General features: G+C 40.3%; 1 protein-coding gene across 2 annotated transcripts in view; it reads right to left on the reverse strand.

The window, feature by feature from the left end:
- Positions 1-13,579, reverse strand: part of SNX1 (sorting nexin 1) — a 39,644-nt gene extending 26,065 nt beyond the window's left edge. Inside the window, exon 1 of one of the 2 annotated variants that reach the window (XM_047074974.1) lies at positions 13,367-13,579. In XM_047074974.1, the coding sequence (XP_046930930.1) occupies positions 13,367-13,525 (159 nt within the window). In that variant the 5' untranslated portion in view covers positions 13,526-13,579. The remainder of the gene's footprint in view (positions 1-13,366) is intronic. The other variant, XM_047074973.1, reaches the window with a different exon arrangement.
- Positions 13,580-15,090: the final 1,511 nt, after the last annotated feature.

Raw genomic sequence — 15,090 nt, forward strand, 5'->3', positions numbered from 1 at the left:
AATTTCTAACACCATAACCTTGCTGAAATGCCCTATTCCAAAGCATATGATACTGACATGGGTATGTGTACACAAGATAATTTTCAAAAGAACCTATCCAAATGCATTTCTCCTTCTCACTTGATGACCTTTATTCTTTCAAATGCTGATGGGGCACATTCTAGTGACCAGTAAACCACATTGGAGTGCAGAATTAAAGCTCTGATCCTACCTTATGGTGTGGCCGTGACTAAACTGTTCACAGAAACCCAGTTGGGTAGATAATCCTGACCCCATGACAGGCAAAGGAAGGTATGACATTTTATATCTAATGCTGTTCATAAATACAACTTATCTGATAAAAAGATAATTTTATCCCTAAATTACACAGACACAATTTTCAACCACACCCATGCCAGGCTAGCAGAATAAAAACCAGTCACACTTAGCCTCCTGGGCACATGATAAAAATACAGTCAGTTGATGGCCTTTATCAAAAGCTCAGTGATCACCCACAAACAAGGGTTGGGTGGGGCCCCAGACCGGTACCAGAGCGAACAAAGCTGGATTGTGCAGAACATGAACAGAACGCTGGGAATCTGGCTTCAAAAGCCATGGTGTGGTATTGCAGCGTTTTGAAGTCAGACCCCAAGGCCAAATCAGTTAAAAGACCTGATTTAAGGAATCTTTTATGAAACATTTCCTTAACAAATCTGAGGGAGTTTGTTCCTCAGAAACAGGCCTTTTCTGACCCAACAGAAAATGTAAAATGACAGATCTATTGGGTACTCTGAATTTGCCATGCAAACAGCTCAGTCTCAATACTGGAGCCACCCTCGGGCAAAAAACTGCTACCAATATGTAGATTTATGTTAACAAACAATGATCCTACTGGAACTTTTCTATGCTAATAAAAGTTTAATGAATACTTAGTTGCATATGCTTAAATGTTATACCAACTCAAAGACAGTGATCCTGTTTTCTAGGTGCTTAAAGCAACAAAAAAATTACTGCAGAGACAAAGACAACAAATAATAGGGCAAAGCAAAATCCACGGTTCCCTTTTGCCTCATACTTTGCCAACTACTTTCCTACATACGTATTTCCTTTCTATACATACTCTAGTGCTCTTGTACAGTATGGGGATCTCACAAAAAGCCATCTGATTTTTTTTTTTAATGTTTATTTATTTCCCAGAGAGAGAGAGAGAGAGAGAGAGAGAGAGAGAGAGAGAGAGAGAAACAGAGTGCAAGCGGGGGAGGGGCAGAGAGAGGGAGACACAGAATCCGGAGCAGGCTCCAGGCTCTGAGCTGTCAGCACAGAGCCCTACGCGGGGCTTGAACTCATGAACTGTGAGATCATGACTTGAGCCGAAGTCAGTCGCTTAACGGACTGAGCCACCCAGGCGCCACAGCCATCTGATTTCTTTTAATTCAATTCTCACAGATACCAGTCATCTCCAAATGGAGATCTAGGAGAGATTAAAGCTTGTGGCACATGAAGGGTGTGTGTGTGTGTGTGTGTGTGTGCATATACACATATATATGTATACACACACACGTATATATATACATATACATACATAATATATACATATATGTATCCAAATGTAATTTACTAGTTCACCAGGGAGACTGAAGCAACAGGAAAGGCACAGGTTAGAATTTAGCCATTTTAAAAAAAAAAAAACACCTAGATTAACACATTCTTGTGATATGGAGATGAATAAAACAAGCTCTCCATTTCTGATTCATCTACAGTCGGAAGTTTAAACACTAAGAACAGTTTCTGAAGCAATGTTAGAACACCAGCCTGCCTTTCCTTATAATAATCAGAAAAGACAGACCCAGAACATTCCAAAGACAACCAGAGCATGGCTGCCTGCCTCTCTTCCTCCCCCAGATCCCCTTTTAAGCCCAAACCATAAGTCACTTGACTAGAACTGTGACATGAGCTAAAAACAAAGACATGTGACATGTGCTAAAAACAAAGACATGTGCTCCAAGTATGCTAGGTATGCTAGGTAACAACTACCTGTGAGAATAGAAAACTCCTCAGATATACTCTGGGATTCCATCCCCCAAATCAAACTACTTCCGGCTGAGTTCAAAGAAAGCTGAAGATAGACTGATTACTGTATTTGCTACCCTATTCTTTCCTCTGCAGTTCTTTTATAAAATTAATCTTCTATGTGTGTAAAGCTTTGTATTCTACCCCCCCCCCACGCCATTTGAGCATTTTTTCACGTCATCAAGAGTTGAACAAAAATCGCACTTTTAGTGATTTAACTCTCTATTGTATGGGTATACCACAACATAGTCATCTTCCTAAGGAGGGACACTTACAGTTTACAGGTTTTTATCATCACAAATAATGCTACGATACTCATCCCTATACATAAGTCCACATTTGATTATTTCTTTGGGATATATTGTTTTTAATGTTTATTTTTGAGAGAGAGTGAGCATGAGCAGGGGAGGTGCAGAGAGAGACGGACAATGGATCGGAAGTGGGGTCTTTGCTGTCAGTGTGGGCTTGAACACACAGCCATGAGTTCATTACCTGAGCTGAAGTTGGACACTCAACCAACGAGCCACCCAGGTGCCCATCCTTGGGACAGATTCTTAGGTAGAATTATTGAACATAACATTTTCAAAGGCTCTGCTAACCTGCCTTCCACAAAGACCACCAATTTATATTCCCTCCCCTACAACGTGTAAGTGTCATACCCCCAGCAACATTTAGCACTCTCTATTTTTCTTCAAGATTTTATTTTTAAGTAATCTCTACAACATGCCACTTGAATTTACAACCCCAAGATCAAGAATCACATGTTCTACAGACTGAGCCAGGCAGGCGCTCCAAATTCTTTCTCTTAAAAACTGTTTGCCAGGCTGACTGGTGAAAATTATTTAAAAAAAATTTTTTTTAATGTTTATTTTGGAAGAGAGTGTGAGTGCGGGAGGGACAGAGAGACAGGGAGACAAAGAATCAGAAGCAGACTCCAGGCTCTGTCAGCACAGAGCCCGACGCAGGGCTTGAACCCACAAACCAGATGCTCATGACCTGAGCTGAAGTCATATGCTTAAGACTGAGCCACCCAGGTGCTCTCTGGTGAAAACCCTTATTTCCATGTGTTTACTGGCCATTTGAACCCCTCTACTTGTTGTCTTGATGTTCTTTGCCCATTTTTCTATGCTAAGTCAACATTAGTCAGATGTACACTTTTCTTACATAAGTATCCGTTAAGTTTATTTAAGTTTCTTACATAACCCTCTCTCGGGTATATCATATAGCACGCAAGTTTGTCTCTTTTTGTATCTGTTTTATTTTTGGCTTTACCAAATTTATTTCAGTTGAATGATCTGGATTGGCATTGGACAAACTAAGCTTATTTCTTTAGGCTGGGGCGTACCAGTACCCAGGTGGCCTTTGAGGCATAATATTCTCAAATTGTACTTAAAATCAGATTCAGTAAAAGTTGAGACCTATTTTTAAGGATAAGAAATGGACATAATATCCCACATTCACAAAGAATTGTTAACAGAAAACAAGTCTTCCATGAGACTAGGGTCTGTAATAACAGCTTGTCATCAAAATAAATACCCACCTGGGCATAATAACACATTTCATATGTTATGCCCAAGGTTAAAAGTCTAATATTTTTTTCAATAAATTTTTAAAAAGTTTTTATTATTTTTGAGAGAGAGAGAGAGAGACAGAGAGAGAGAATGTGAACGGATGAGGGGCAGAGAGGAAGGGAGATAGAGAATCCAAAGCAGTTTCCAGGTTCTGAGCTGTCTGCACAGAGCCCAATGTAGGGCAAGATCATGACCTGAGCAAAAGTTGGATGCTCAACCAACTAAGCCACCCAGGCACCCCAAAAGTCTAATCTTTAATCAGTATTATTAAGGTATAATTTACATTAAGAAGCTAATTTTGGGGGTGCCTAGGTGGCTCAGTTGGTTAAGGGTCTGACTTGATTTCAGCTCAGGTCATGATCTCACAGTTTGTGGGCTTAAACGCTGCATCAGGCTCTGCACTAACAGCGTGGAGCCTGCTTGGGATTCTCTCCCTCTTCCTCCCTCTCAATAAATAAATTTTAAAAAAAAGCTAATTTTGAATCAAGAGTTATAATTTCAGAAAGGACTCATTTTGAGGGAGGCGAGAGGCACACTGATTATGCTGAGCTGCAAAATGAATACTAAAAATAAGCTTTGCTTTATAATTCATATTTTAAAAACCTCTTGTCAGTAAATCACAAAACATTCCATTTTTTTTTTAATCTTTATTTTTGAGAGAGAGACGGAGTGCGAGTTGGGGAGGAACAGAGAGAGAATGAGACACAGAATCCGAAGCAGGGTCCAGGCTCTGAGCTATCAGCACAAAACCCCACGCAGAGCTTGAACTCACAAACTGCAAGTTCATGACCTGGGCCGAAGTCGGACGCTTAGCCAACTGAGACACCCAGGCGCCACTTCATCTTTTTGAAGGGGGTTAAATTTCTAGGCAATAGATACAACTATTTTCTGTGATGAAAACAGTATGGTTGTGATATAGTTAGTAAAGTAAGACAACAGCCTTGCCTACCTCCCCATCCCCCCAACCTTCTCCTTTTTCTGAAATAAAGGAGGCATTCTTTCTTTAGTGACAGAATCCTAGGCTAGGCTATCCAACACCTGCTGCCTCCTTTAGGCTGTTAATTCTATCGGGTCATTCCAGTGATACTCCTGTTTAAAAGTTCAAGTACTTCTGTTTATAATTACAAGACACACAGACAGCCTAATCTAACTCTCACAGAGGCACTAGAAAGATCTGCAGTGAGAGCACTTGTGCTAAGAGCAAAGAGGTATTCCTCACCAATTACCATCCTCAAACCAGGAGGCCAGGCCACAATGTTCTCAGCTCAGGGAAGGACAGACCTGGGTTTGCTGTCCCCCACAGTTGACATAGTCATTCAGTCCTGAAAGGTACTACTGTGATTCTGGGTAACTTCCCTTTAGGTTAACCAGTTGTGATTCTTCCTTATATTGCTCAACTGCTCTTTGCTCCATGCAGAAGCCTTGCATTATTCAAGAGACCCCAAAAGGGTAGCACTGTTAAAACCCTCAAATGCATTTAGAGGTCGAATCTAAATTAAAAGCTAAGGTAACTGTGCTTCTGGAGAACTACAGTACTGATTTTCTGGCAAAAAAAAAAAAAAATTAATAATTTAGTAAGGCAAGGTAAAGCTACAGAATCGTGTGATCATACTAACGTAACAAGGCAAGGATGATAAGGAAAAACCCATGCCCAGAAGTTACACCCACATAACAGGGCAATCATGAAGTCTTTAAAAGTCACCCCTGAAGACCTTGGCATGAAATACTGATCCATTTACCACCTCTACATCCATGGAAAAACAAGCTAAGTGGCACGGCGCATTCACTTTCTATCCCTACTGCAACACAAATTTAACAGTTTAAACAATGCAAATTTATTAACTTACAGTTTTGTACAAGTTAATATAGGTTTCACTGGGCTAAAATCAAGGTGTTACCATGGCTGTATTCCTTTGTGGAGATTCTAGGGGGTGAATCTGTGGCCTTGATCTTTCTAGATTCTAAAAGCTACCCACATTTCTTCACTGATGGCCTACTTCCTCCAACTTCAAAGCCAACAATGGTTGCATCTCTCTGTACCTTTCTTCTGTAGGTACTCTTTTTCCATAGTCACTTCCTGACACTTTCATTTTAAAGGATCCTTGTCATTACACTGGGCTCACTCAGATAACCCAGACTAATTTCCCTACCTAACGGTCAGCTGACTAGCAACCTTAATTCCATCTTCAACCTTAATCACCCTTTGCTCTGTAACCTAATGCATTCACAGCTTCTGGGATTAGGATGTGGACATCTTAGGGAGGCAGCAATTATTTTACTTACCATACCCACTTCCACATGTTTCAAAAATGGCACAGATGCTGTAAAAGCTTCTGTACTTGGGAGAATGGAATTTACTGTCCATTGGATTTGGGAATAGAGTGCATCTTACTTTACAAGCTGATTAAATATTTGATTAACCCAAATGATACCACAATATTACCCCCTTTACAGTTGAAGGAGTTAAAGTAGGGGAATTCAGGAGATATCTGTGAACTTAGATGGCGATAAAATTACAATTTCCTTTTCACTAACCTCTACCTGAAATTGAGCATTATCTTCAATTACAAAGATAGGCAACAAACCATAATAGTAATAGCAATACTTGAGACTATAACTAATAGAAATCAGATAATTTTATTTGACACTACAGTTATTAAAGTTCTCAAAATATCATTTATGCTCATCTCTATTTACAAATTAATTATGGTGGGGCACGTGGGTGGCTCAGTTGGTTGAGTATCCACCTTCGGCTCAGATCATGATCTTGTGGTTCATGACTTTGAGCCCGCTTTGGGCTCCCTGCTGTCAGTACCAAGCCTGCTTGGGATCCTCTGTCCACCCTCTCTTTCTCTTTGCCCCTTCTCTGCTCTCTCTCAAAAATAAACATTAAAAAAATTATGGTAGTTATTATACCTATCCTTAGATCTTACTACATAAAGCATTAAAAATCACATTACTAATATAATATTGTTTTAAGCTTTTGCTAACTGCATTTCTGTGTAATTGGTTTCCTTTGTAATCTTATGTATTTTATACACTTAAAAACATTCTGAGAATGGATCCACAGACTTCACTGGACTGCTAATGGGTCCATGACACAAAAAAGGTAAAGAACCTCTGAGCTAGTCCCTCTAAGACTATGAAAATAAAAAGGGGAAGCCGGAAGGGTGGGGAAAATGAGAGACATCAAAGTGAAAGGGCATACCATGGTCTATCAAAATTTAGCTACAGACAATCAACTGAATTTTCTGGTGTAATTTCCCTACTAAACTTTTTGCGTTTCAAGCTAATATAACTTAGAAGGGCCCAGAAAACTGCAGTAGGATCAGAGTTCTAATGAGTGCATTAACTTCCATTTTGAAAAAGCAAACTCAGTTCAAATGTGCTCTGAAAGCAGAATGAAGTTCCAGCTGTCCATCTGACTAAGCAAGAGAATAAGCCAGAAAAAGTTGAGCAACAGGCTTTTCCTGGAGATGAGATACTTATGGCTACTTGCTCCAGTAACTGTCAACTACTCATTTATTTATGCCAACAGTTACTCAAGAGTACGGAGAAGCTTTGAGTACCAAGAGAAACTGGAGTTTCTTTTTCCTCTCTCCCCTCCCAACCAAAAAAAAAAAAAAAAAATCACAAATGGTTGTCATAAGAACTACCCTAACACCTGAATAAGCAAAGGAGCAGCAGCTCCCTACAGAAACCAGAAAACTGACTGCAACCTTTACTGCTTCTCTCATAAGCCCCAAACTTGAATTTTAAATACATTTTAAGTTATTAATCATCTTTAAAAGTCTTCTCTCGTCCCTCTATCTCCAAAACTGCTTTGTAAATACTTTTGTTAGCTTTTCCTGCATCACCTTGAAAACTAGGTTAACTGCTAGTACAATTCTACGATTAAGAAATCAATGACTCTATGTACTTCAAGAAAATCTAAACTTATTAGTAGTAAAACTTGCTTACAATTTGAGCTGAGCATTAAAAACGAATATCTGGATATAACACCAGTTGCTGACTTTTTCAAGAACATATGTATCAGATCAGTGTCAAAAATGTGGAATTTCAACTACTGATCTTTCAATGCCAAATATGACCACCTAACGTGATGTTAGCTCCAAAAACAAGTGTTTGAGACAACATGCCTATAGAAAATACTATACACTAGAGGAACACTTATCCATGACTATTTGTTATAACTACACCATCAACTAAAGAAACTAAGCAATAAACTGTTGTTTATGGGGAGCCTGGGTGGCTCAGTCAGTTAAGCATCTGACTTCAGCTCAGGTCATGATCTCAAAGACTGTGAGTTTGAGCCCCGCTTAAGGCTCTGTGCTGACAGCTCAGAGCCGGGAGCCTGCTTCGGATTCTGTGTCTCCCTCTCTCTCTGCCTCTCCCCTGATCATGCTCTCTCTCTCTGTCTCAAAAATAAATAAAAACATTAAGAAAAATTTAAAAATACTGTTACATAGGGGCAGCCTGAGTGGCTCAGTCGGTTAAGCATCTGACTTTGGCTCAGGTCATGATCTCACAGTTCGTGGGTTCAAGCCCTACATCGGGCTCTGTGCTGACAGCTCAGAGCCTGGAGCTTCAGATTCTGTGTCTCCCTCTCTCTCTGCCCCTCCCCTGCTTGCACTCTGTCTCTTTCTCTCTCAAAAATAAACATTAAAAAAATATTAAAAAAAAGTTTTTTAAAATACTGTTACATACATTAAGTCTGATTAATAATAGAGAAAAGATATTATCAAGAAATTTACTGGGGCGCCTGGGTGGCGCAGTCGGTTAAGCGTCCGACTTCAGCCAGGTCACGATCTTGCGGTCTGTGAGTTCGAGCCCCGCATCAGGCTCTGGGCTGATGGCTCGGAGCCTGGAGCCTGTTTCCGATTCTGTGTCTCCCTCTCTCTCTGCCCCTCCCCCGTTCATGCTCTGTTTCTCTCTGTCCCCCCCCAAAAAAATAAAAAACGTTGAAGAAATTTACTGAGGACATGTTACATCCTTGGGAACAGCCACCATGTATTTTGTAGAACAGAATTAAAATATTAGCCAGCTAAACGACCAATCTCCTTAGAGCTTTTAGTTAAAACTACCAAATTCTGTCCAGATCTAAAGAAGTTATCCTATAAGCACACAAAAGGAAATAGATTGGTTTGGGGACTGTAAAACAGTGATGTTATGGAAAATAGTAGGGAGGTTCCTCAAAAAATTAAGAATGGGGGTGCCTCAGTCAGTTGAGTGTGTGACTCTTTACTTCGGCTTGGATCATAGTCTCAGGGTTGTGGGATTGAGCCCTGCGTCGGGCTCCATGCTGACCTGGAATCTGCTTGGGATTCTCTTTCCCTCTGCCCTTCTCCCCCGCTTGCTCTCTAAAGTAAAAAAAAAAAAAAAAAAAAAAAATTAAAAATAGAACTACGATATGATCCAGTAATCCCACTTCTGGGTATATATCTAAAAGAACTGAAAGCAGGGTCTTGAAAAGATATTTACATACCCATGTTCTGGCAGCAGTATTCACAAGAGCCAAGAGGTAGAAGCAACCCAAATGTCCACTGAGGAATGAATGGATAAACAAAATGTGGTATATACATACATATGATAGAATATTATTCAGCCTTAAAAAGGAAATTCTGATGAATGTTAGAACATGGATGAACCTTGAGGACATTACGCTAAGTGAAATAAGCCAGATACAAAAGGACAAATACTGCATGACTCCACTTATATGAGATTATTCAAAGTAGTCAAATTAATAGAAACAGAAAATAGAATGGTGGTTTCCTGGGGTTTGGGGGAGGGGAAAAAGGGGGGTTTTTATTTAATGGGTAGTGAGTTTCAGAACTGCAAGATGAAAAAGGTCTAGAGCTCTGTTCCATAAAAATGTGAGTATAGTTAATACTATTGAACACTATAATTAAAAAGGTTATGATGGTAAATTTTGTGTATGTTTTTCATACAGTAAAAAAAAACCTGATTTATTATCCCTCAGGATACATATTGATCACAGATGTAGGGCTGGATTCTAAAAATAACATGTCCTTTCCTGTCTAAATGTTAATACACAACTTACAGTTCTGTAATTCACTATAGTCTATGAAACATGGTCAATCAGAAACCACTTGCTATCCATGATTTTTGAATACCAATAAGTTATAATGTTCTTTAGTCTTAAATACCAGAGAGAATATGTAAATAAGTCTTGATTAATCAAAGACTAGTCATTCAATAAATGACTTTTCAAGCCTCCTGCTATTCCTTCATTCTGTTTTATTCTTCCTAGCCATTTCTGTAATTACTAGGGTTTCAATGCAAGAATATGAGTATTGGGAAAAAATTCTAATTGGTCTGATGGATCACTGTAAGAAGTAGTTACCAGATTTGGCCACAATGTGAAATGAAGTTTTTATCTATGTTTTCCTTCTTCCTCTTAACATGAGAAAAACCTCCACAGTTCTCTTCATTTACAAGGCAGATCTAATTGTGGCCCCGGCATACTGCTAAAAAGAGATGGGCATATAAGAACTCCTGGGAAGGTAAATAAAAAACTTGCTTCAATTCTATCCTTCAGTTTTAGAAGTATAGAAGTAAGACCAATGAGGTTAAGTGAGGCATAACAATATGTATGCCATTTAGTCTTTTTTAACATAGTATTAAGATTTAGGAGGGCCAAAAATTGCTGTCTCCTTTTAGTAAGAGGAAAAATTAATCTTATCCCAGAGCTAAGAAAGTTTTAACTAAAAAGATACATATTTAGATTCAGGTCCGATCAAACATTCAGATAATATATTTAGAATTTTAGATCTTTTTATTTATAGGCCCACAAAGTAAGGAGCAGAAAGAAGGAAGATAAGATCTTAGGTATTCTTTTTCAATTTATTTTATTAAAAATTTTTTTAAAATTTTTTATTTATTTTTGGGGAGGAGGGGCAGAGAGAGAGGGAGAGGGAGAATCCCAACCAGCTGTCAGTACAGAGCCCAACATGGGGCTCGAACTCACGAACTCTAAGAGGACGACCTGAGCTGAAACCAGGAGTTGGACACTTAACTGACTGAACCAACCAGGCGCCTCAGGTCTTAGATATTCTTAAGAACCATTTTAAGATATTTCCCAGCTGGTTTTCAGTCTTAAGACAATGATTTCAGATTTGTGTTAATAATCTTTTTTACTCCAGTCTATCCCATTAGTAACTGGTTTGCAGATTCTGAAATGCATATCATGGGCTACTCTTTTGATCGTAAATCATACGTTTATTACTGTATTAACAAAACCTCTTGGGCTCTAAAAAGGAACAGATGGGATGATTAACAACAGCAGCTGTTACATCACTGTCCAGGATATTACATGCCTACCATAAATTATTTTAAATTTTATATGCCTCACCTTCCCAATTTTTTAATACTCCTCCTTTGCCTCCAATACACAACAAAACACACCACGAAGGTAAATTTAATAAGATGCTACTGATGTCATTAAGTGTCTTCTTTGATGACTTTTAGCTAATCAAATCAATCTTATTACTGGTTTGATTTTGATAAACTATATATGTAACTTTTCTAATACATTATTAGATTCTGTTGGTTTTTTGATTCTTAGAGTAATTACCGTTTCCAATGTTCAACTGTTTCATGAGTTATTTCACAGGTATTCTAATTTAATCCTCACAATGGTGGACATAAATACTACTATCACTCACATTTTACAGGTTAGGAAACCACACAAAGTAATTAAGTACTCTGCCCAAGTAATAATCTAGATGGATTTTTTTTAATGTTTATTTTTGAGAGAGAGACAAAGGGAGAGAACTTGAGCACGGGAGGGGCAGAGAGAGAGGGAGACAGAGAATCCTAGGCAGGTTCTACACTGACAGCAGAAAGCCCCATGCAGGGCTCAAACTCCCTAACTGTGAGATCATCACCTGAGCTGAAGTTGGACACTTAACCGATTGAGCCACCCAGGTATCCCATGGATGGATTTTAATCAGCCTTCAAAGCCCTTGTTCTTATTTTATTCTTCCCCTATCTTCTCACACTGGCTCACAACTAAAACATTTACTGGAATATAATTTGTATTTAATGACTATTTAACAAAAACGTCACAGTTTAAACAGTGAGGAATCTTGGGAGTCTTGGCTTTCTGAAGATTAACATCAGAACAGGCAGCTCAAGAAATGGCTTACAAGTAGCATTTTAGTTTCCTGAGCAACTCAATTTTCCTGGATCAAAATCTAACTAAAAATAATTATGCTCTCTGTGGTAGAACAAATTCATTCTGACTCCCTCCTCCTCTCTTTGGTTGGAAATTAGGCAAAGTACTTTAACAGTCTTACAAGAGAGAAGTATTTATGCCTCTGTAAAGTAATCTGGTATCAATTACGTCCTAACCTCTTCAACATTTTAGAAAATAACTATCACCCTTCCAGGGTCCTTTTTGCAAAATAAATCATCATTTGCCTATGTGACCAGTCACTTTCAATATCAGAGTTTCTATTTTCAGATATTCGGTTGGATTGTCTACCATCCCAGCAGTTATTAACAGGAGCTGTTCTCGATACCTTATGGGAGAATTACTAAAGGAAAAGACCAAAAATTTATTTTAAATGAGATACAGAAAGACTAAAATAGTAGAAAGCGTTATCTCTTAGAATAACAAAGACTTCATTAGATAGTTTAAGTGGTTATATTAGCATCAACAAGTACTTTTTGAGCTGGGATTATGAATTTAATTCCTGAATATAAAGGGAAAATTCTAAAGATGTCACCAAAGATATTTCCTAGAAACATAACCTTTCTGACATAAATGAAACAAACTTCAAACTTTTTCAGACACGTGCTGCATAAAGAACTTAACACTGTTTTATTTAGTCACTCATGTACTGAATAGCTACTATGAAGAGAAGTATTATCCAAGATAGAATAATACATAAATTCACAAACCTAGTACCGAAATTTTCAACTAGAACGAACTGTACCAAGTGGTATGAGTCAGTATTCTTATAAAACAGCCCCAAACATCTCCAATGGTTCCAGAACAGATTACTGATTTCCACATTCCACATATAAAGATTAGTTTTTCCCAACACCTCTTACGAGAAACCTGGATATTACGAAGGGAGATACCATTTCCTCCTCACATTTACAAATCTGATCCCACAAAGGTACTTAGGCACTTTAATACATCCTTTTAAAAGAGACAAAGCTTGCGGTCTATGTAGTTCTGGTAGGATTTTCCTTAGAGATCAGGAGTCAACTTAACTCTTATAAACTAGACCCAGAACGGGCCTTTGGTAATTATCGGTTTGCTCTGAACTAATGAAAGGATTTGTGGGCGGGTCGCCATCCTGAACCACTCCAGATAACACTATTCATCCTAGGAGCAGAAAGGTTAGGGAGAGCAAAGTCTGCACTCCATCCCCTTATGCTGACCTATTAAATCAAGCCGACAGGAAACCACCACAAAACAGCCCCGTGGGTCTTTGGGGTCACCACACGGCAGGGCTAAATGCCGGCCTGGGCAGCTCTTAGCTGTCAGGGACCTCGGCGAAGCCACCACACCCCTCTCACCGTCCGCCCCAGGGGCCTGGAAGTCAGGCCCCTACATCTTGGCACTCATTAATGGCCCCCAAACCACGACCATCGTCACCAACGCAAGGTCTCGCCGGGCCCACTCTGCCCAGCCTCCTCGACCCTCGCTTAGCCTCTCTTCCCTTTTGGGGCGCCCGCCCGCCCGCCGGTCGCCCCGAAGGGTGCGAACTCACGGCCGCAGCAGCGCCGGTGAAAATATCCTCCCCCTCGGTGTCGCTGTCCCCAGCCTCGGGTTCTGACCCCCCGGCCGCCCCCTCGGACTCCGGCTCCAAGCCAGGAAAAGGTGGAGGGAATCTCTCCGAAGCGCTACAGCCACCACCACCCGACGCCATCTTCCTCCACCCGCGGCGGAAGCCGCAACAACAACTTTATAGAGAGATAGCGCCGCGAGCAAAACGTTCCAGAGGAACGAGGAGTGGGATCTTCGTGATCAACCCCGCGGGACGCACAGGGCGGGGGCTCAGGGGCGGAGCCTAGCCGCTCCGGGCGGGGCAGGCCTGTTCACCACTGGTGCCCAACAAATCCGAGCCCTGCATCGCCACGCTGAGATCTTAACCAGGGGGGCGAATGGGCCAGAAAAGGAGGAGCTAGGTATGGGCTGCTCACATTCCTAGGGTTCTTTGTGTTCTGGATAGCCTTATCTAACAGGCTTCTTAAGATGTCGTTCGAATAAAGGAGCTTGAAAACTCTTCTACACCCCACGTACCTATGCCAAGCACAGTGCTGTCACTGAGATTCAATAAATATTTTTGACTGAGGGCTCTCAACAGGCTGCAGTAAAGTTTCGCCATTTATTCTTTGTTCATTTAGTTAATTCATTCAAGAAATACATATTGAACATCTACTGTATGCCTGGCATCCTACTATGCGTTGGAGATACAGAAATAAACGGACTCAACAGGCACTTGAGAGACAGGCATGCAAATGAACGATTCAACGTGTTCAGTGCTACAGTGTGCTCTGGGAGCCGTGTGAATGCGTATCAGTCATGCTTGGAGACGCTGGGAGGCCCTACAGAAGGTGAGACCTCAGTGCCCTAAATTTGGTTGCAAGGAAGTGAGGATTATACTCTTAATTGCTGTGGAGTGAAGTGGAACAGATGGCAAAGAAATTCTTAAACTCTGAACAAAATTTTCCTGGGGCCTAAACTATTCACTTGTTGTCTGGTAAGACTAAAGTCTAAATCAGTCAGACAATACTTTAAACAAAAGTTTGAAGATAAATGGGATATGTTAGCATAGGATAATTGTGCAAAGTAATCCTTTCTTCTCAATAGAGATGAAATTTGCCATCAAATGTGACAAAAGGTTTGTTTCTAATTGCAAATTCCTCAACATCAGGGATTGGCTCCTTCCCAGGTCTATGTATGAACTGTTTGAATGCAGGGGCCGCCTCCTAATCTTGGTATTCTCAGCGTCTGTAGACCAAGTTTGGCAAAGTAAGTGCCCAACAAATGTTTGAAACTTGACTGGAGAGATGGATGGATAAAAATAACATCATCAACCTTGATACTGGCATTCATCACAGCCACGAACACCAGAGGACTTAAACCATTCTTTTTAGGATAACGATCTCCAATGTGTCACTACTGGATGCCCTGGGCACAGCGCAAGCGCTGTCGTTCTAAGTTGTCTTTGAAGGCAACTAACAGAAATAGCTCGCAGTGGGAAGTTGTGCCGGTCCGAGTCCCTCTGAGACGAGAAAATCAAAAAGCCCTCTCCGCCTCCGCGACATCTAACGAACCTCACTGGGCTCCCAAGGTGTTCCGTTTCACCCCAACGGAAACTCACTTCCGGCGTGACTAGGAAGTAAGAAAACTGGCTGGAAGCAGCTCCCTCAGAAAAATAACAGTAAAGTCTCCTTGCACACGCTCCTCCAGCGCTAGAAATCAAGATCT

Source organism: Lynx rufus, unplaced genomic scaffold (assembly GCF_022079265.1).
Source record: "Lynx rufus isolate CCGP_SWC_20201006 ecotype Redwood Valley unplaced genomic scaffold, mLynRuf1.p SCAF_13, whole genome shotgun sequence".
NCBI classification, from domain to species: Eukaryota; Metazoa; Chordata; class Mammalia; order Carnivora; family Felidae; genus Lynx; species Lynx rufus.